This window comes from Xiphophorus maculatus, chromosome 18 (assembly GCF_002775205.1).
Source record: "Xiphophorus maculatus strain JP 163 A chromosome 18, X_maculatus-5.0-male, whole genome shotgun sequence".
NCBI lineage: Eukaryota > Metazoa > Chordata > Actinopteri > Cyprinodontiformes > Poeciliidae > Xiphophorus > Xiphophorus maculatus.
In genome coordinates, this window is record NC_036460.1 from 18,186,070 (window position 1) to 18,207,962 (window position 21,893).

The 21,893-nt window shown below is 37.6% G+C and overlaps 1 protein-coding gene across 1 annotated transcript; it reads left to right on the forward strand.

Moving 5' to 3' along the window:
* Positions 1-1,649: 1,649 nt before the first annotated feature.
* Positions 1,650-21,796, forward strand: nox4 (NADPH oxidase 4). Its single transcript, XM_005803408.2, has 18 exons — positions 1,650-1,948; positions 2,297-2,392; positions 5,972-6,082; positions 6,264-6,348; positions 9,071-9,168; positions 10,368-10,395; positions 11,134-11,206; positions 12,391-12,471; positions 13,711-13,870; positions 14,808-14,972; positions 15,151-15,213; positions 16,313-16,373; positions 16,822-16,903; positions 18,016-18,135; positions 18,230-18,338; positions 18,629-18,697; positions 20,859-20,959; positions 21,051-21,796. The coding sequence occupies exons 1-18, from the start codon at positions 1,892-1,894 to the stop codon at positions 21,169-21,171; spliced, it is 1,680 nt and encodes a 559-aa protein (XP_005803465.1). The 5' UTR covers positions 1,650-1,891; the 3' UTR covers positions 21,172-21,796.
* The last annotated feature ends 97 nt before the right edge of the window (positions 21,797-21,893 follow it).

Here is a 21,893-nt window from a genome sequence, read left to right on the forward strand (position 1 = left end):
CAGAAGGGACAATGATTTGAATATTGAACGAGTAGTTTTGAGAATTTCAGTTCTGATAAATGTACCAAAGTGACTGAGGGAAGCTGTAATAACTTATCTTCCTCTAGCTGATGGGACTGAAATGAAAAGAACAACTAAAAGACAAAGTCCCAGTAATATTCTGTCTAATGAAAAATACAAAGCAATGAATCAACATGTGAAAGCATCCAGTTGTGTAGCATAAATATGCAGCTCACAAACACATTTTGTTATATTGGCATCTCACATAAGAGATAAATACGTTAAAAACGTCAATACAAAAATGTAAAAACTATGAGTTTGGTAGGTGCGTCCTGGGTTTGAAAGGTCTCTTAGTACGCTCTTGGATCATTTGTCCAGATGGACTGACGTTCTCTATCCTTGGCAATGGTGATCTAATGATTGCCTATTGTCAATTTTGTTTGACATCAAAATAGACTGAGAGGCTCCTGACTAAGGAAGAAGCTCCTACTTCTATACTGAAGTCTTCAAGCTCAGTTAGAGTTTAGATGGTCACATGGACAAGTCAAATGTCTGCAGAAGATATAGTTTTATGGTCAGGAAAAAGATTCAGCTGTATAATATTGCAAGTGTTGTTGGAAAGGCGGTGGAACAATGAAGATAAAGAATTACCTATGTAGTATTTATTCAATACCCCACCAAAAAATAAGACAACAAAACAGGCACATTATTTTATTTTATTTTTTTGCATGTTTTTAAATTGCTATATGACTGTGCATATTTTACAAATATCTGGATTACATAATGCCAGGTTACCCCCTGGAAGCAAATACAACTGAAGTAAACTATACCTGCTAAATAATAAAAAAGCATGACCAAATATCCATCATGACGTCATAGATAGATACAAAACGTTTGTGGTTCTTTTTGCAACGAACCAAAACACATTTCACCAAATATTAATTTAATATTAATATTAAATATTATATTATCAGTGTATAAATTTGAGCCTGTATCTAAAATGTTTTACTTGGCCAGCCACTCCTCCCCCTCAAAATGAATGATTTTAAGAGCCCCAAATCAATATGGACTTCATGTAAATGATGCATGTTTACATGGCTAAAATTGTAAATAAATAAATGAATAAATAAATATCTTTATTGCGTTCTGATTTATGATGCAATAGCAATTGTTATCCATAGTGTTGTCTCTGTATCTCATCCACTCAATGCGTTACTTTTTAAGTTACCAACAGGCAGAAGCGGATTTACCACATAGTAGGAAACTCCCCGGTGTCCCCAACCAGTAAGGGGCCCTGCTCATTGGAGGTCCCGAACATGGGCCCTCCGTTAATAATGTGTGTTTGAAATTAAGTAGGTATATTTAACAATGAAAACATTAACAAAAACGAAACACAACGCACAAGCCACTTTTAACTAAACCTAAAAAAAAAAAAAAGGCTTCACTTAGACATTTTGGTCTGTGGCTCCCTCTCGTGGCGGAAAGAAAAGGCGAGGAGCAATGAAGCGATGTTCATTGTTCTGCCTGCTGATTAACTTTGTCAGCTTCTGAATTTAGTAGTTTGTCATTTTAATTTTCTAATCTTTATTGATCAGGCTTCTGTACGTCAGTCGTGCAGAAAGATAAACTGAGGTTGTGATGCAAGTACAGAGGCGGTAGTGTGGGGTTTCAGCCGCTGGAAGTTTTTTTTAGAGAGGGGGGGGATGAAAAGTCAAAACGCGTTCAGAGCAGGGAGGGGGAGTACGGTCTGTACGTATCGGAGCAGACACCGGTTAGACAGACACAGACAGAGCTGCAGGGAGGACCGAACTCCGACCTCTTGACCGGACCGGAGCGTTTGTGGAAACCTGGGGCAGCTCCAGCAGGCAGCGGCGGAGACCCTGAAGGCACCATGGCTGTGTCGCTGCGGAGCTGGGTCGCCAACGAGGGAGGGAAGCACTTGGTCCTGGTGGGGGAACCTTTGGGACAAATTTTTAAACAAACCCCCCTTGGTTCATGTCTATGTCTGTTCTTCTGCTTGTCTTTTGATTTACATGGCTGATGTTCACTTTTAGATGCGTTTCATGTTTTTTTAAAGAATGCCCAGCTGGTGGACAAACCATAGAGATTGTTGTTAATCATGTGTCCTTAACTTGTCACATAAATGTAGAGCATCAATAAGGTAAAAAGGAAGGACGAGTCATTTTTAAGAACCTTTGCCATCACAATTTTCTTTCTGAAAGTGAATTTTAGATTACTGTAAATATAAACTCTATGTTAATTGTAATCTATACAGTATGTTTCTGTGTGTGCCCAGATGCTGTGGCTGGGAGCAAACACCTGGTTGTTCCTGAACACTTTCCTGCTGTTCTCAACAGGGCAGCAGTACCACTACCTCTACAAGATGCTGGGGGTGAGAAACGTACTGTTTTATGCTTCTGACATATTGTGGTAGTACATAAGATTTTAAAAGTGATCTTTTTAAAAGTTCATCAAATATTTTAAAAACTAATTCGGCAACTAAAATTATTTTCTTTTTCGCTACAGAAGTATGCATATTTGTGCTTGTGGTGGACCACTGCAACTACCAAGCAATGGAGAGAGCTTTTATTGAATAACAAGATTTTTGAAAGATTTTTGAAACGAGTCATTACAGTTATTTAAACTAAGCCCACCTAGCTGAATTATAGAAGTGTGGACTACAACGGAGAAGATGCAAGCATTTAGACAGAAAGATGTGAGTGTGATGATGTGGAGGCTGCATGAAATGCAAAGGCCTTTTGTGGTTGATTTCCTTTTGACAGACCGAAATGCTCAATGGTGAGGTGACTTCTGATCTCCATGCTTTCTCTGTGTGCCATTTCGGTTTAATATGATAGATGATCTTTGGTTTAGTTTTCATAATAGCAACAAAGAATATAGAAAAATAGACCCTTAAAAAGTTATTTTAAGAGATCCAGATATAAATTTATGTAAAAAAGTTGCTTTTGTCTCCTGGTTCAATTTTGCACATACAGTGACTTGCAAAGATGTTCATCTGCCTTTAACTTGTCCACATTTGGTTATTTTACAATCACAAACTGTAATACATTTTATTAGGACCTTATTTGATGGAAAGAAAATAAATGGTTTTCAGAATTATAAAGCACGATTACAAAATAAAAATATATCCCAAGGTTTCAACATCTTTTGTTGTAGAATGGCACAACTGCCAACCAGCCAAAAATGTGGCTTTCCACCTCAACTGACAAACTGACCAAGGTGAACATTATTCAGAGAAGCAGTCAGGACCTCCGTGATTACTCTGGAGGAGCTGCAGGGATTAAAGCTCTGGGGGGAAAAATCTGTTGACAGGACGACAGTTAGTGGTGCACTGTAAGTCTGTCCTTTGTAAACAACGAGAAACTAAAAAGTTATCAAATGGAGACACGGTAAACATCTGGAAGAAGTTGTTCTGGTCTGATGAGACCAAATTTGGTATACAGGCAAAACTTTACGTTTAGGGAAAAACCAGCACTGTGCATCTCAAAGTGTTGTTAAATCATGCTGTGTGGAAGGGTTTGGAACTACTTACAGATAAATCCTTTATGTACCTAGTGTGACTTTAGTTTGCATCCAATTATTTCTCATAAAATAAGAACTGAATTAACGATTTCATTTTTACATGTATTTTACATACAGTAATATTTGCACTAAGACTGGATCCTATGAAAGGGCAATGTTGCTAAAGAGAAACAGTAAATACACCGTATTTGTAAAAGTCAGTTTTCAAACCATCAGAAAGGCAGCAAAGTTGCAGAAAACCTACACAGGGTAAAATGCGTTTCCTCAGAGCAACAAGAGGCAATGAGAAATGGCAGCAGACAGCATGTGTGAACTATTGCACTGCCTGTACAGTGGGAGGCAAAAGGGGAGAAAAGGGGCAAGTGTGGGCACGCCACTTGTTCCACCGAATGCCTCACCGGAGGGCTTAAGTTTATGTCTATCTTTATGTGCACGAGTGCGAGTGCGATGTGTTTCCAGAGCAATAATACTTCAAATAGCCTCTTATCTTGTTCACCTGCTAGGCAGGACTGTATGGGGTGTCAGAAAGGAGGGTATCAGATCTCCATCTGGTGGTTTTTGACATCAGCTGCCTTTCTTTAAGAGGCTCTGCAGAGAGATCGTGGGTGTGCATCTGTTTGTGTGTGTGCGTATGAAGTTTTTAAGAATTAAAGGATCAAAATAGAGTTTGCTGAGGTTATCCTTAAGTTATATTTAGGTTCAAGCAATGCTCTGTTCTCCGCATCATTCTTACATTTCAACACTGACTTCAGTCAGCTGTGCAGACAATTCTGATTCCTCATGTCTGACATGTCCTTTTCTTTACCATCAAACTTTTTCTCGATAGACTGCAGATTAAAGCTCTGGTTGTGCCTGCTTTTTTTTTTAAGCAAATTTCCTTGACTTTGTTGAATGTCTTAGACCAGAACATCTTCACAGGATGGATTCCAGTCTCGCTTTCTTGTTTTCTTTGATCTTCACAGCTTCATCTTGTTCTCTACACACTCTTCAGTAAAGTCAGAGTTAACCAGAAGTGGCAGCACACGCAGAGCACAAAGCTCCCAACAAATGTGCTGAGTTTATGAGATGCTAGAGTGCGCTCAGCATTTCTGACTTTAATTTGATTATTGAGCTACAGACTGAGACGTATTTAGTTAGATTATCCGTCTTGCTCACACATTACTCCAGCTGTGTTTCCCTGCGTCACGTGTTGGTGTTCTGAGATGTTGCACCTCACTTAACCTCCAAAAAATAGATAAGTTACCGTAAAATCTTCATGCTTGGCCCTGCAAAATTATGTTTACCCCTTGTATTTTATTTGGATTTGTCTTGTGATGCCCAAACACAAAGTAGGGTGTAATTACAAGCTGGAAGAAAAATGTTTTTCTTTGTTCAACATCTTGGCGTGCATTTGCGTTGGCAGATGTATTGAAAATAAAATCAAGTTCACCAGTTGCCTTCAGAGCTCAACCTTCTCTTGTGTGTAGTTTCATATCGTTACAAATGCAGCTGTTCTGTGAAGGACAAACATCATCAGTACACCCAATGCTGTAGTTGTGATGTTTAGAGCAGTTGTACGTTAATAAAATGCCAACCCCGGAGCGTCTCTTAGAGCACTGCTCAATCTATCATCTAAAAATGGGAGGAGTATGGCACAATTGTAAATATACTAAGACGTGTCCTTCCACCTAAACTGACAGGCTGACCAAGGGGGCATTACTCAGAAACAAGTCTGAGTAATGTAATGGTAACTCTGGAGGAGCTGCAGAGATACACAGCTGTGGGAATCTGATGAAATGACAATTATTAGTTGCATACTCTCTAAAGCTGGCCTTCAGGAAAGAGTTGGAAAAAAAGCTTATGCGTCTGCAGGACAACAACCCTAAATGTACAGCTAGAGCAACAGTGGCGTGTCTATTAAGTCAAAGCCTAATTCAGAATATGTCATTGTTTGCCAAAATCTTCATAGAAGCTATTTTTGCAAAGAAAAATAGACAAACAAAACTGATCTTTGTAAAAGATGCTAAGTATTGACTCAGGGAAACCTAATACAAATGCACATTGAGTTTTATTTCTAAAAAAAAAAACGATGTATATTTGCATCACTACATTGTGTTGGTACACAACACACAGTAAAATGTCAGTTTGTGTTTACAATCTGATGGTGGAACAACAAAAAAAATCTAATTTCTGTAATTTCTGTCTTTATGAGACAATCTTGGACTTGCCACTAAACCTCCTGCCTTGTGTATTAGTCCTGGAGTTACTGATTTATACCAGCATGGTCTCAGCTGATTCACAACCTAATTATTAGTGGGCTCAGACCTCCACTTTGTGAAAGACAAAGGTGGTTTGCTGTAAACCTCTGTGTTGCCTCAGGCTCTCAGTTGCCCTTAATTACATAAGCCCTGTTTGTCTGACCGTGATCCCTTGTGTGTGTCTCCCTGAGGTCGGAGTGTGCATCAGTCGAGCATCTGCCTCTGTGCTCAACCTGAACTGCAGTTTGGTGCTGCTGACCATGTGCCGCTCTGTGCTCACCTTCATACGCGGAACGCACGTGGTAAGACTCACGCAGGAGATGAATGATTCCAGTCACAAGGGGATCAAATTCAAAACTAAAATTGCATTTGGTTTCTAAAGCACAACAAATTTCCTGGTAAATATTAGTTCTGGGCCTAATCCTTGCACAGTCCTGTTTTCTTTCCACAGTGATTTTTTGTCTGTATTGCATAATTATGCAGGTATCCAGCAGGAAAACGCGCCGGCTGCTGGACAAGAGCAAGACCTTTCATGTTGCGTGTGGCATCGCTGTCTGCCTCTTCTCAGGTAAAAAGCCCACTCTTTCTCACCCCAGTGAGCTTTCCTTCATTCCTTAATGCATCCCTGCTACACTCTGTGCGTATGTAAAGTGTGGATAAATTGATCCATACTGGTTTTGCATTCCTGGTAAACCATCTGGGAGATTATTTTGCCTGTTTCATCAGCCCATGTTGATATTTTTTCTCTGCACTTATGACATTGTGTGAGCCTCAGACAGCTGTGCATTTACCAGGACGCAGGTTTTTCAGACTTCTTCCTCTGACTCATCCATGTTTTGCTGCAGGGTTTTTCTTTTTTTTTTTTGAGAAGCTGGCTGGCATTAATTTATCTAGATCTTAGACATAAATAGCGACTAAATGGAGCATTCTGTATTTAAAGCTCCCTGCTGTGAGGGTTTTCTCTGCTGTCTTGATTTTGTTTAAACATCTGTTGACTGAAGACTCTTTGATTTTGGTAGATCATTGTTATCAAGGCAGCAGAATTCTTCCTCTGCAAAATATAATGTATATGGCACAACTCTTCATAACTGTAAGAGAATTTATAACTTAAGGATAATTGAGTTAATAAAGGCAAAATTTCTACTCTGGCATTGGATAATAGCTGCTTACATTATTAGATTAAAAACATAAACCTGGCATAAGGAACTAAAAACATGTCAAAAAACATTTTAATAGTGAAATGGACATAATTACTCAGAGGTGAACAAACTTCATTCTCGCCTCCAACATGATGTATTACACTTCCCTGAAAGCGGGTGATTCATGTGAGAAATATTTTAATCAGAATCAGACCTTATTCTCCAACATGTAGCCTCTAGAGTGTTTTGCATATGCACGTCCTTTGCAGATGCAGTCTGATGGGTAAAAAAGGCAGAACTTTTAAACCCATTCACCCACTTTATAGGCTTTATGTTGGAATTGTGAAGTCGAAAAGTTACGTGTGGCTTGTACATTCTTCATGCTTACTCAAGCTTAAATCGATTTCGGCAAGCGGCTGGGTGGAGTGACCCGCCGTCACCAAACTGGAAGTAAACATGGGGAGCTTGATTTATGAAGGAGAGCAGTTTATAGGGTTCAACCCAAAGCTGACACAGTTCTTTGGAGTCATAGTGAAAAGTACAGCAAATTTCTTAAACCTGACTAAATTTAGAAAGATGCTCTTCCTCAAAGATGCAGTATGCAACTGTTATAAAAAATATTTTTAACATATTTGTTAAAATTGTCATCATGTCATGACAGTATGAGACAGATAGTTTGTGAGAAAAAAAATGCTCCTCTGTCCTCTCCAAGTGCTTCCAGTGCTAACAACCAATCAGAGCCAGGAGGAGGGTCTTAGTTCTGTCAAACATTCTCATGTAGGTGCTGCTCCACCTCTCCCCCTCTTGTTCTCTGCTACGCTTTCTGACAGTAGAGCTTGCCATGAATACTCAGACTAGTTAGCATGATGGTAGATAAACAGTTTTGCTGTAATGGTGAGTTGTTTCTGCACCAGTTGCACATTTAGCAGCTGGTACACAAGTTTGATTGACAGCGCTAAGACCTAACTCATAGCTCTGATTGATTGTGATTGGGAGTGGTGCATTCCTTCAGATGGAAATAGTAGCACTTGGAGGAGGTGCAGGAGCTCGATCTTTTCAAAGATTATCTATCTCATAACACGTGATGTAGATGTAGGACACTGAATTGATGCAATCAGTAACTTTTATTTCTCAACATAAGAAAAATGAAAATGAATTTCTAGTTCAGGTGTATAAATTTGAGCAAAGTACCATTACAGGGTCTTTGAATGTTACGACTTATTCTTACGTCATAAGCATACTTGAAAAGGGGAATTTCACTTCAATCACAACATTTAAAAGTGATATTCATAGCAATTTATTTAATTATCAAAAATATTAATACCACAGTGAGAAGCAGAGCTGTACAATATATCAAGTTAACAAAATAGTATATTTAGTCTGTTGGTTGGAGTCCTATTTATTTTTTAGTGGTGGTTGATGCTAAAGCGCACAAAGAGTGGTGAGGACAAGAAAGTAAAGAAAGAAAAGAGCCACAGAAATACTGGTAATTAAGATTTGACGTCATCATGGAAATATTCAGCAAAAGGATCACAATTACATGTTCCCTGCTATCATGCAGCCCAAATTTGAAGTCAGTAAATGACTGACGCGAGTTGTGCAGTACTGAATGTTTCTGTCTGGATAATTGACCTTTGACCTCCAGCTAACAATTGATGCTTCAAAAAAGTTAATTTGTTTTCTCCTTTCTTTTTTTTGTTGCTGTTACATCATCTGTAAGCTTTTCCCTCAATCAAAACCATACACCTCTTCACTTATTATAATAACACACACATTCACATAAGCTCTGTATTCTCAGTTGACAAATGACACTGTGGACAGAGAGTCAGCAGGATGGAGGAGAGACGAACTGTGAGAACAGACAGAAAGAGGGGGTGGAAGGCAGTGGCAGTGGGAGAGGATATATGGGAGAGGAAAAGGGCCCTTGTGTGTCATGACTACAGTCTCTAATTCCATCAGCTGTTCAATGGCTGCGTACTTAGCCTGTGATGTCAGGAAGAAGTGTGTGTTTAAGCTGCTCTGCCTTTTTGCTGAATGGACCTCTAGCAGTTCTTTAATTGAGTTTTGAAGAGGGGAAAAAAATCCTACATGTGCAACTTGGTCCTATCACTAAAATGTGTTTTATTTTTTATACTTTCTCTTCATCTGCAGTTGTGCACGTTTCGGCCCACATGGTAAATGTGGTCAACTTCAGTTCGAGGTACTCAGATGACTTTCCTGCTCTCAACTTGGCTCGCTACAGAGGAGAGGTAGAGTTACTTAAATGTGTAGATGCTGCAATAGGACATTTGTTAAGCAATTAGCAAACACTATTTTTTACATGTTGATATCAATTCCTGGGTGATGTCAATTTCTCTTTTACGGGCTGTAGGTAAAATCAAAATGTATTTTATTCTATCTTCTAGATACTGTATATAGTCCTAACAATAAATCCATTTATCAAAATGTAGTGTGTGGTTTATATCAGAGCACATCAGAGTTTTTTCTACGTCATCATTTGAAAATAGATAACAGCTGTGTCCAACTCGGTCTTTCGGGAAAAAAAAAAATCTCTCTAATTTACTGTGATGTGAGATAGTTAAAGATTTTACTGCCAGTATTTTTCAGAACGACAAAAAAGAACTTCTGGTTCCTGAACATTTTTTCTCTGGAAACGTAACATTTCCAAACTTTTTTATCCACTTACGCTGTTTTTCTGTGTTTCCCTCATGAGGTGAGAAAACTGGGCCCAATCAGGTAGATTACGCTCCTGATACAGATTAGATTCTTTTTGTGCAGGAGTGCTGCTGCGATCTGAAGACACAAAATCTTCTAGCTGCAATTTTTGGGGTAGATTTTTAACCTCCTTTGACAGATTTGGCCCTAGTTCCAGCACTGGAAATATTAGAGGGAAAAAAAATACCCCCCAAAAATTGCTAGTCTAGTGTAAATCATGTGATTTACTCATCATGCATCTCCACTTACATGCGTTGCATCATTAAATCTGAAAACAGATGTGCCTCAGCATGACATTTACATATGTGATCAATGAATCAAGATAATGCTACACAACGTTTTACTCAATTTAAGGGTGGTAAATCTTATGAAAAAATAATATAAAAAATATTATTTCTATTAATTAGGTAATGAATATTTCCAAGTAAATTGAAATTGAAATTGGTGAATTAAAGCTTCACCCTCTATTTAAATCTAATTTACTTACTATATGTTTATCAAAGCCAATTTGATGTTGTCTTTATTGTTTTACTTGAAGTCTACCTAGTTTAACTTGCACACAGAGAAAGAAATTTAACTCTGACATTGATTTCTGGAATAAAGTCTGCAGACTGTTTTCTCCTCAAAGTGCTGATGTTGCTCTGTTGTAATTCAAGGTGGATAGCACAAGCATTAATGTAGATAACAGAATGATGAAGACTACAGACCTTTTTCTTTTTTGTTTTATTCCCAGGACCCCAAGTGGATCATTTTAACAACAAGTAAGAAGAACAACTCTTTCTTTTAAAGTTTACCATCCAGTGTCAAGGTGCTTTTGTCTCTCTCTTCTACTTTCTGTGTTTCTCTTTTATTCTTATGTAGTTTTATTATATGATTTTACCATGTTCTTGGGTAACTTTCTGTGCCCAAACATATCCAAACGACATCCTTGCGAGAAGAAATAAAATACTTCTTCTATAAAATGTCTTATACATTCCTCTTGCTCTGACTTTAGTTGCTCAATAATTGTTAGCTTTGCCAAAACAGACAGAATGGTTTCGTTCGTTCGCTGCCATTGCTAAATTACAACTAAAGGTCAATGTCAACATTACTTCTGGTTAAAATAAATGAGTCTGTAAAATTAAAAGATTAATTTAAGCCTAAAACTGTAAGGGGTATGAATAGTTTTGTACTTGAGAATTTTAATTAAAGAATTAAGGCTGTAGGAGAATCAATGCTAAAAACGTTAGGATTCAAATAAGACTTTGGCTAATAAAACTTAATGTTGTTGAGAGACTTAATGTAAAAGTCTGCGATAGAAATATCAACAGGATATCCTAAATGCAACTGAATAAAACTGTTACGCTACCATCACATTTAGATTCATGTTAGCAATCAGATAATTGTTTGCTTTAGCATATAAAGCTAGCCAAAGCAAACAAGACAATTCTTGTTACAGATGGCAGGATGTTAACGTTGTTTGTTTTGTCTCCTCTGTACAACATGATGGTTCCATTCAGTCCCAGGCGTCACTGGTGTCCTGCTGGTCCTTATCCTCCTTCTGATGCTCATATCCTCCTCCTACTGCGTTCGGTATGCTGAACTAAATAATAATTTCTGTAATTATCAGAGATGATTCTTGTGTTCCAAAAGAAGAGGAATGCAAGTGTTTTGAAAATTCAAAATGCAAACAAGCTATTTAATTATGTCTGGGTCAAATTATTAGGGATACAATGATCAGAGAGTTTTATGAAAGTTTCTGATTTAACTGTAGCCAACATCAGCAGATCAAACCAAGTTAAAGTAAAAATGTTCCTATCAGTCCGACAGAACACTGTGTTACCAACGATGAGGCCAGACAAAAACAAAATGATCTGATTCTGAAGATCTGATGATTTCTCGATGCACCTCTACAAGTGCAAATCAGTTTTATTTTGTCTGAAAGTTAATTATGTCTGCTGGACATGCTGACATGCTAATGGACTCCACTGCCCTGTCATTACTCTGGTCACTGTGGGTCATTCTGTTTGTGTGAGGAGGACACTGTGTGAATGTGTGTTTGTGGTGCTTCCTGCTCATTTCAGTAAGTGCATAGACAATAAGGGACTTTTCCAGACTATCCAAGGCTGTAGATAAGAGTTTGGCAAACTGGTTGGAGTGTTGGGTTGATGACTGCTGCACACTGAAGAGAGTGATGTGATAAGGATTTATTTTTGCATTTTGTAGTATTAAAAACCACATGTGTTTATAAATGGCTTTATATTAAGATGTTCTTCAGTATAAAATCTCAAGATTGTGGGTTAAAACCCCAAGATTTATATTTACCTTTTTAGTCAGATTCTTTTGAACATTTTTGCTTTATACTTTAGACTTTAGGGCAATCTCCTTTTGTGAGACAAAACGATCTGACAAAAAGCTCACTTGGGAAAACTTCTAACTTATTTACAGACATCTGTTTGATTTGAAGAATCTCTTCTTTTTCTTGTGGATAGCATCAAAGTTGATCTGAATCTTTGTAAATTGTTTCAGTAATAGTCAAATTCAACCAGTGTATTTCTTAAACCCTGGTAAAAAAAAGAAATATATAGAAGGATTCACTTATTTTATGTAAAATGTTAATATTTTATGTTAGAACTTGATAATGAGATATGAGATAATGAGGTATCTTTGATTCCTGTACAGGTTTAGTAAAATCTGTATTTTGTTAGTACAACACCGATAAATCAGAGAATGCTCAAGTAAAAATTTTGATTTTTGTTGTTACTTTGCTTTTTCAGGATGTCCAACTATGAGATCTTCTGGTACACACACAACCTCTTCATTATCTTCTACATCATTCTGATGATGCACATGGTCGGGTAAGCAGCACTGAAAGAATGAGAGTTTCCGTTTCTGTTCTCTTATTATTTGAGATTTTTTTCCACAATGTTGGAACAGTTTTATTTCTGCTCTAGAAGACAAAAATGCCAACAAATATTTTTAGACAGCCTGTAACAGCTTAAACCTAACTGACAGTCATGTTGTAGCTTTTGTCTTATTTTATTTGAATTCCGTTATTATTATTATTATTTTTTTTTTCTGAATAAAATACCTGGAGTTTTCATTTGAAGTCATTTTTTAAGGCTGTTTATTTAAAATTTCCATGATATCCAGACTATACCTTTTGAATTTTGTGCCTTGTCTTCTTCATTGTTTTGATAATTTTTTTAACACATTTGAGGAGTCAATATTTGTTCTTAATTTCTCATTCATTGTATCTTGCAAAAGTATTCATACCACTTTCACTTTTGAAATTATTCTATATTATCAACACAAACCTAAAGTATTTACTATAAATATTAATACATGGCATACAGTTGTATTCACTCCCACTTTACTCTGGTAGTCATAAATAAAAACATACACAGTCACAATGCAGAAAAGTTAACTTGTGCTTAATTTAATCTCATTATAAATCCAGCAGTTCTGTGAAGGCCTGTAGAGGATTGTTAGAGAACAAGAGTGAACAAACAACATCATAAAGTTCAAGGAACACAGCAAACAGGTCAGAAGTAATGTTTTGGAGAAATCTAAAGGAGAGATAAAACAATATCCCTTTGAATATTTCACAGAGCACCGTTCAATTCATCACTTGAACAGTGAAATTGCACAACTATAAGCCTACTAAGATACAGCTGTCCAACAGACAAGCTGGGGGAATATGTTGTGTCAGGGAAACACTTCAAATGTGTGAACCACTGATTTAGATAAAGAACATTTTCCAGTTTCAGAATGGCCCAGTTAAAGTTCAAATCTGTCTAGTAGAGACATATCCCATCACGCAACTTTAACTGAAATGGCTCTACAAATTATACAATAGGAGACTGAATATGTAGGCATATTACAATTTTCGTATCAAATATTATTTCTCCACTTCATATTTATGTGCTACTTTTTATTGGTCTCTCACAATTGTAGTTTATAGCAAATTGTGCAAAAGCTGAAGAGCTATGAATCCTTTAGGAGGACGCTGTCTGTGTTTTTTCCCTCTGTTATGTAGTGTCTTTTTTGTCTTAGTGAACCAAATATCATCTATGCTCTTCTCTGCCTGACACCAGCGGAGTACTGAAGTATCAGACCAACATCGAGGCCCACCCACCTGGCTGCCTCAGGCCCAATCAGAGCAGCACAGAGCAATATGTCGATGATCTGGAACAGCTAGAAGATGATGATAGCAGATGTAAAGCGGATGCTCATTTTGAACCTCATTACCCCCAGGTCTGTGCGTGTCTGTGTGTAAATACTTGGGAGCTCTGCATGCTTTCTGAGAGTTGGAGGGTGCTGGTCCCATTTATTAGAGGTGTGAGGGGGCCGGGGAGGAGCTCTGTACATCAACGCCTGTTTGTGTGTGTGATTATGTGTTTGCCTGTGGTTGCTAGGCAGCGTACTGGTGCCATAAAATCCCCTGTAAAGTTGAATGTACTCCCCTGGCTTTACTTAAGCTGTGAGCAATTACTATGTTAGGTAACTCAACAGAGAAGCACTTTGTATGGTACTTAGTTATTTCATGACCATTCACCTTGTTTGAAACTATAATGTCTACCTTTAACAAGGAGAAACTACGTAAAACAACAGGGACAGATATAAAGGAAACAAATAGTTGAAGTTCATTAAATAGGATGCAAACATAGTCGGGATGAAGGTTACGTATCGATATTTTATGCCTGCCATTTAGTTATTTAGTCACATTAGCAATATTTTGAAGTTTAATTTGAATTTTGTGGATAGTCTCAAAACTCTTCTCACTTGGCATTTTATGACCAAAATTCGGCTTAATACAACAACTGGAATCCACCTTTTTAAGTTTTTATAAGTTTGGTTTGGAAATAGCACTGACTGGCTCAACTTTTAGTGGTGAGCTAAAAGCGAGTGTGTAGAGTGCAGGGAAGATACTTATAGCTGCTAGCTACTCTGGAGAATCCTGTTATAGGGAATTCAAAATATCCATCCCCCATCTGTTATTGGGGTTATGTATCATAATAAGTATGTTGCAGACAGTGAGGTAGTAGAAAATCTAAATTTATATCATCGGTTGTAATACAGTGTTATTAAAATGAGAAAGAAAAATGTTTAATACAAGTTTAGTTTCATTTCTTAATAATGTTGTACTTGCCTGCAGTAAAGAGTCATTATATGTGTGTGTTTTTGTGTATAGACTTGGCTCTGGGTGTCTGGTCCCCTCTGTCTCTACTGCGTTGAACGTTTATACCGCTGCATCCGAAGTAGTGCCCCTGTTACTATAGTGACCGTAATCAGGCATCCTTGTGATGTGATAGAATTGCGCATGCTGAAGAAGGACTTCAAAGCTCGACCAGGACAGGTGAGACTAGACGTTTACTTTTATTGCTTCTCAGATATATTTCCATTTGTTTCATTCAATCATTTCTCTTAATTGTTACTGTGTAACAATCTTATGTATTATCTTTGCATCTCCCATCCTGATCTTACATTTCACCAGCTCCCTCTTTGTTATATCTTTATCCTACTCTTTTTTCCAGTACATTGTTCTTAACTGTCCAAGTGTATCTTCATTTGAGAACCACCCCTTCACACTGACAAAGGTAAGACCAACTAACCCTGATGCATTCCTCACTCGTGACAGCAGCCCACAGACATGTCTGCATAGATCTTGTTTTCACAGGTACCTAATCTTTCCGTTTCTTCACAAAGAACAGGCATTTTGGTCTCAGCCATAGTCCCGCCCGCCTTATTGAGCTGTGACTCTCGATTGGGAGCAGGGTTGCTCAGGAATATTATGTTTCACTCTGTTTGTTGATATTTAAGATTTGCTCTGCATTGCAAGAAAAACATAACATAAGTTCAGGATAAAGACATAGCTTCATGCATACGCACACACTGATACAAACTCACTGTTAGACTGATGGTTTCTGTGTTTACACTCAAAGTGCTTAACTTCATTCCCCTTGAACCTTTTCACACTGTGTCACTTTATAACCATAAACCTCCACGTATCTTATTGAGATTTTGATAAAATAGAGCAAATAGACCAGATGGAATACTGTTCAAACCACCATCTCATAATCAAAGTATGGTACAGCTGCAAACCTGCCAAAACAGAGCCAGACAAGGTGGTCAAGAGGTCCAGAGTTCACCTTTCAGTAAGAAACAATAGAGGAAGAGCTGCAACGAAATCAAAGTTTAGATCTAAATCAAATTAAGAATTGGTGACAAAGATTGAAAATGGCTGAGCTGGATCGATTTTGCTAAAAGATTTGACAAAGATTTTGATGTTTAGATGGAACATACCACATAAAATCCCACTAAAATACATAGTAGGTTTTGTAGGTTTTCTAAAATGACAAAATGTGAAAAGGCTCGGTGAATATGAATACCTGGATTGGTGCGGCAGGGTGTTTGGTGTTTGAGCAGGGGGTTAGAGACTCCCTCTGACAGAGAGCAGACAGACCCCTGAGGCTGGTAATGCTGTCTGCCAACAATAGGGCTGTGACTGTGCGCTCATGTGCATTGTTAAATCTAATGAAAAGAGTTGCAGCTCTGCACTGCATACCTTTTTCTGGACTGTGTGCAGATTTAAATCTCACATGGCAGCTGTATATTTTTTTAAGTGTGCTGTCTTGTACTTCACAGAATCTGACCGGGTGTGATTGTCACTGTAACTTCCTCTTTTACTCCTTACAGTGTCCCACAGTGAACAAGGAAACTTTCGGCATCCATCTGCGAGTCGTGGGAGACTGGACTGGTACTATCTAACAGTAACACACACACATACACACACACGCAGACAGGATGGAGCTTAGTTTGTGTTACCCCCACTGATTTCCACTTTTCTCTAGGGAGGATGCATTTCTGAGAAATGGCCTTTTATGTGCGTGCGTGTGCACATGTTGGAACCTTCGTTTGCCTCATCAATGTTTTCTAGCAGGTTTTATTGCCTTGCTAGAAAACTTGATTAGGGACATAGTCACAAAGCCTTACAATTAAATGTTACAGGGATGCTTGAGTTGAAATTTAAAAATGGGTCACTTGCTACTGTTCACACCCAGGCCTACATCCTTCCAGAAGACAGGAAGTGAAGCTGCTTTGTTTGTGTTGGCCCCTTAATATGCCATGACGACGTGCTGTAAAGACAGTGGAGAGCAATAAATCGGGATGTGTTGAAAACACAGCCTCTCCTTTCACCTCCTCAGAGCGCTTCACTCAGCAGCTACTGCCCCAGTCAAGGATGGACTTGGAGATTCTTCCCATGGTCCAACAAAGAACGTACCCCAAGTAGGTTTCTTTGAGTGTCAGTGGCTGTGAGAATGAAATGTGGGTGGCTAGTCATCCTACTGTTTCTAATCGTTTGTTGGGGTCTGGTTAAAGAGTTAGATGAGATCTCAGAAGTATGAGGGGGGGGGAACAGTGATACCCATTCAAAGCTAAGCAACAGCATACAAACTCCTAAATCTTCTCCCAGTATTAAATATAATGCACCACAGTGGCCTTTCAGGAAGAGCTGAATGAAGAGATTAACTCATTAACTTTAACATTTTTGTATTTCATTGCACTAAAATTAAAAAAAATAAGTGTTTTGCTTTGTGTGTTGAAAGTTTATATGTATATACAGTAGAAGTGTGTGTGTGGTGGTGGGGGGGGAGGGGCTTGTATGTGATACATTATGAAAATAATTTTCCTAATAATTTTTCAAAGAATATGCCAATATGTTAACTAGCTAGAAGAGCAACGAAAAGTGCAACCTATCCTGTTGCTGTAGTTGATCACATAAGGCAAAAATCAGCAAAATGTTATGTTTTGTTTTGAAATATAATTTGTGTCAGCATGGAATGATCCATTATTTGTTCCTCAGTCAGTCCAGTCATGACACTTATTGGTATGAACAGCAAATTGACAGACAAATAGAGACACATAGTGGCACACAATGAGATGATTGTATAAATGATTTAATTATACTTGCCTCTAGTGGTGTTTGTTGGTTAAGTTGGGATAGTATGTGCAAGATGTGCAGAGGTTGTAGTCCTTGTCTTTGGTTTGAGGTGTAGGCAATTTACTGGCCTGCCCACTCTGTTTGAATGATGTATTTCTATAAATAAGAGCAATCAACATTGATTACATTGAGTAGTTGCTGCAGTTCTCATTTTAAGCACACAAGACACAACACACTGTCTCTATGAGGTACAAGTGTTAAAAACATTTATGAAAATGTAGCAGAAGTCCAAAGAAACACTTTAAAGATTCTTTAAACATGACACCTTTCAACGATTATGAGAAAGTCTGGCTTCTTAGAAGGTAAATAAAAAAGATGTTAAAACATTTCCTTTGCCATATATTAGTGAATATTCTCGGCTGACTTTGTTTGTATTTCTGTCCATGTTTACGATTAGGCTTTACATTGACGGCCCATTTGGAAGTCCATCTGAGGAGGTCTTCAACTACGATGTCAGCCTTTGTGTTGCTGGTGGAATTGGTGTCACACCATTTGCGTGTGTACTGCATGCTCTGCTGTGAGTTGTTGGGATAAAAAAAAAATCTGATGCAAACATCAAATGTTCACAAGTGTTAATGTGTCCATCTTTGTTGCTCTGGTGGTCCACCCAGTGATGGCTGGAGGGGCTTCAGGTTACAGAGGCTGTACTTTGTGTGGGTCTGCAGGGAGCTTCAGTCATTCTACTGGTTTGCAGAGCTGCTATGTGCCCTTCATCAAAAGGTCAGGGCCATCTCTCTTTTCCTGTTTTTTTTAAATGCAGCTGGATCATAATTTAATTAATTTAACTTCAAGGGTTGTAGAAAGCAGAGGACGATCGGGATTAATATGATTAATAATAATAAAATGTTGTGGTGAGTGTGAATCCCAAGATCTTGTCACAATAAAACCACAATTAATACAACAATATTAAAGCACTGACTCTGATATTTTTCACGCAGCATGTAATAATGAAAATGTACAAGTGAGTATTATGTTTTATTCAGTGTTGTCCGTGTTTGTTTGTTAACCAGCTTTGGGAGGAGAACAGACCAGACTACTTTAATCTGAAACTGTATGTCAGTCAGGTGGACAACATTCAGGTAAGCATGACACACTGTTGCACACTTTATTTTTGAGATAATAACAGAATTTAAGAGTTTTTTTGTTGGACACTTTTATTTATTTTTCTTCTTAAAATTTGCATTTTTGAAATTTCCCACCAGAGGGCAGTGGAGCACAGAGAAACAAGTTGCAGCAAAACTCCAAACTTCTTTCTCTCAAACTATGAGTTTAACTTATTTTCTCTTAATGAAATATAAATGAATTACTGTCAGTTTTTTTATGACTGATAAATAATCAATTTTACTCTTGCTGTTAATGTTTCGGTTTTAAAAGATCACATGTTGTGTTAAATATCCCTGTCAATGAAATTACAAATTGTTAACTAAAGCTAAATTAGCTTTTTCATCAGCTAACTTGAACAGAGTCAACATCGTTCACACGAGTAAAGTTAATGAGTCAAACTGAGGAGACTTAAAATGAATACAAAATATTTAATATAATAATAATAAATTACTAAAATTATTTTCAAAAATTAAACTTATATTTATATTTTCGAAGTTTTACAGTTTTGGTGGAGTTGTAAAAGAATATTGATTGTGTCCACCAGTGCTTCTCATCACGTCTCTTTTTTTCTTCCTGCCACTCGAAATTCTCCGTATATAGAAGCGGGAGAAACAGCGCCCCCGAATTGCTGCTGGTGGCCAAACAGTGCATTACATCCTGTAGGGGATCGGGGTTCGATTCCCCGATGGGAACACTTCAATCATTTTCTTCTTTTCCCCCCACAATGGCCTGTTTCAAAGGTCGAGTGAGCTTAAAAGAAACCCTAACAGTACTTATCAGATACAAATAGTTACTAAATGAAAGGTTAAGTCCTGCTTAGTTTTACTGAATTATTTTCAACAAAAGCATTATTCTAGTCCTCCTGGCTTATATGTGTTGAAGCTTTGAGAAGCAACTTTATGTTTATTTTATTTAATTTTTTTTCTAAGAGATGCCCGTATGAAGACAGAAAATCAGATAATACTTTTGTTTGCAACATTACACCGTGTTGACACAGAGCTCTTGACCTGTAACAGGGGGTATATGTGACCCTTCTCGAGGTCGGGTTGCAAAGGGAAGAAAAAAGGCACTGCAGTGCTACGGACAAAGACATGTGGTCCAAAGCTTTACCTTGTGCAAATGAATCCAAGCTGAGTTACACAGCGGTGGGTTTCAGCTCCTCTAATTGGCCACAGACAATGTACATAACATACAAAGACTTAAGACATACATTGGCAAAGGTTAGGATTCATTCGTTAGTGTAATAGAAACCATCATTTTGACAGATTGGTCTTTTTAGAGCTTAACTTCAAAATGAAACTTTAAAGAATAATTTTTCAAAAAATGGTCCAGGTGTTCGTGCTTTTAAAGACTGTTTGTTCACTATAAATTATAGATTCACCAAATGTTAAAGGTTGAATGAAAATATAGATGTAACACACTTTTGTTAGTGACCACAAGAGGGTGCTGTGACCTTTGGATAACAGTTGTAAAAACTTTAATACAGTGGTGTCCAAACCAATTATGGATGCAATATTTTTCCCAAACAAAGTAGAAAAGAATAATAGGAAGTGTCACAAACGACAAAAACGGTCATATTACAGTTTTTGAACTGCAATTTGATCCTATACAAAATTGTTGGGGTTGCAAATTGGACACCCTTCTGTGATATCTTTACAATATCTTTAAAAGAATGGTACGCAAACAAAACATTTGTTGATACAATCAGGTCACAGGCAAATAAAAATGAGTTAGACCAGTTGGGGTGAAGTATATAAATCTGTGATGTGTGGACTACAAACTAAGAGCCAAAGTCTCTTACCAAAGAATTTAATCCCATTAACTGACCAGTTTCAATCTCAATGATGAAGCTTCTCAAAAGCATGATGTTGCCTTCATAATGTTTTACTGTGTGGGGAATATGTTTAAGGTTAGGAAGAGGGTGTTAGTTTTAGGCCATAAAATAAATGTTTTAAATGTAGATCATTAAGTTCTGGCCTGAGCACTGTCTTCCACATGTTTGTTCTTTGTTTTCTAAATGGATCATTTTAAACTGTAAGTTTAACTACTTGTAGCTTTCTTTCAGTAATATGAACATTTGTTAAGCACCTTGACAAGAAAAATCTGTTCTATTTGTCTTGCTTGACTTTTTTTCAGAGCATTTCTGAAGAACGATTTCGCCCGCTTTCTTCGAGGATGCTGGTTGGTCGACCCAGGTGGAAGCACCTTCTTGATGAAATTGGAAAAAGCAACAGACAGTGAGTATAGAAGCAACTTTAGCAGAAGAGTTGATTTGCTGTCCTAAAAAGTAACATAATTCAACCTTCGAGCCTTTTTCTTTGGCTTCAGCAAGCGAGTTGGGGTTTTCTGTTGTGGACCAAAAGGCATCTCCAGGACTCTCCACAGACTCTGCAACTCAGCCCGATCACGTGGGACAACATTTGAATTCAACAAGGAGTCATTCAGTTGATGGAACATCTTGACTGGTTGGAGAGAATGAATGGATTTTCATTCAATTTTGGACTTAAGCTTTTAATCTGAACTACATTTCTCAATACCTTTGGAATCTGTTCTTGTCAGGAGTCATTTGGCATTAAGGAAACATCTAAAACACTCCCAAGATAAAGATGAGCCTGACCTCCAGCTAAACACTTCATGTCTGCCTCAGCTTCAGCATGTGATCGGTCCAATATGAAGCAAAAGCCTCATTCTAAGATTGTCCGCTTTTAATCTGGTGTTTCTCTCAGCCTGTGACACAACGCTCTGTTGGAGTTCTGGTTTTAGCTGCAGCTAAAAAGTACATTTCTTTTGTAATGAGAATTTCTTTTAGTCTTTCAAAACATTTGCAATTCATGAAATATATGTAAAATATAAAATTAATTTCCACACTGATATAACTTCTATTTTCAAGAGTAATACAAAGTACGGAATGAGAGATTTTTTTTTATTTATTGTAGTTTTAATAAATGTATTAGATATTTTTATGTAACTTGAGACCACAGTTTGAGAAAGTTCCTTTTGCAATAACACCTACTGATGACTGTGAATCTGTCATCTTACATGCAAAACCAAATTAAAAGGAATTGATTATGAAACACATGTGTGTTTGTGAAACTGAGTGACATCAGTTGTAAGAAACTTTAAAAACTCTTAAGGCAGATAATTCTCCTACCAGTAAAGGACATAACAGTA

Coding starts and splice junctions, on each gene's coding strand:
- nox4 (XM_005803408.2), top strand. CDS start 1,892: ATGGCTGTGTCGCTGCGGAGCTGGGTCGCCAACGAGGGAGGGAAGCAC. Junction 15,214..16,312: donor ACCCCTTCACACTGACAAAG/GTAAGACCAACT, acceptor TACTCCTTACAG/TGTCCCACAGTGAACAAGGA. Junction 18,136..18,229: donor TGTGTACTGCATGCTCTGCT/GTGAGTTGTTGG, acceptor TGGTCCACCCAG/TGATGGCTGGAGGGGCTTCA.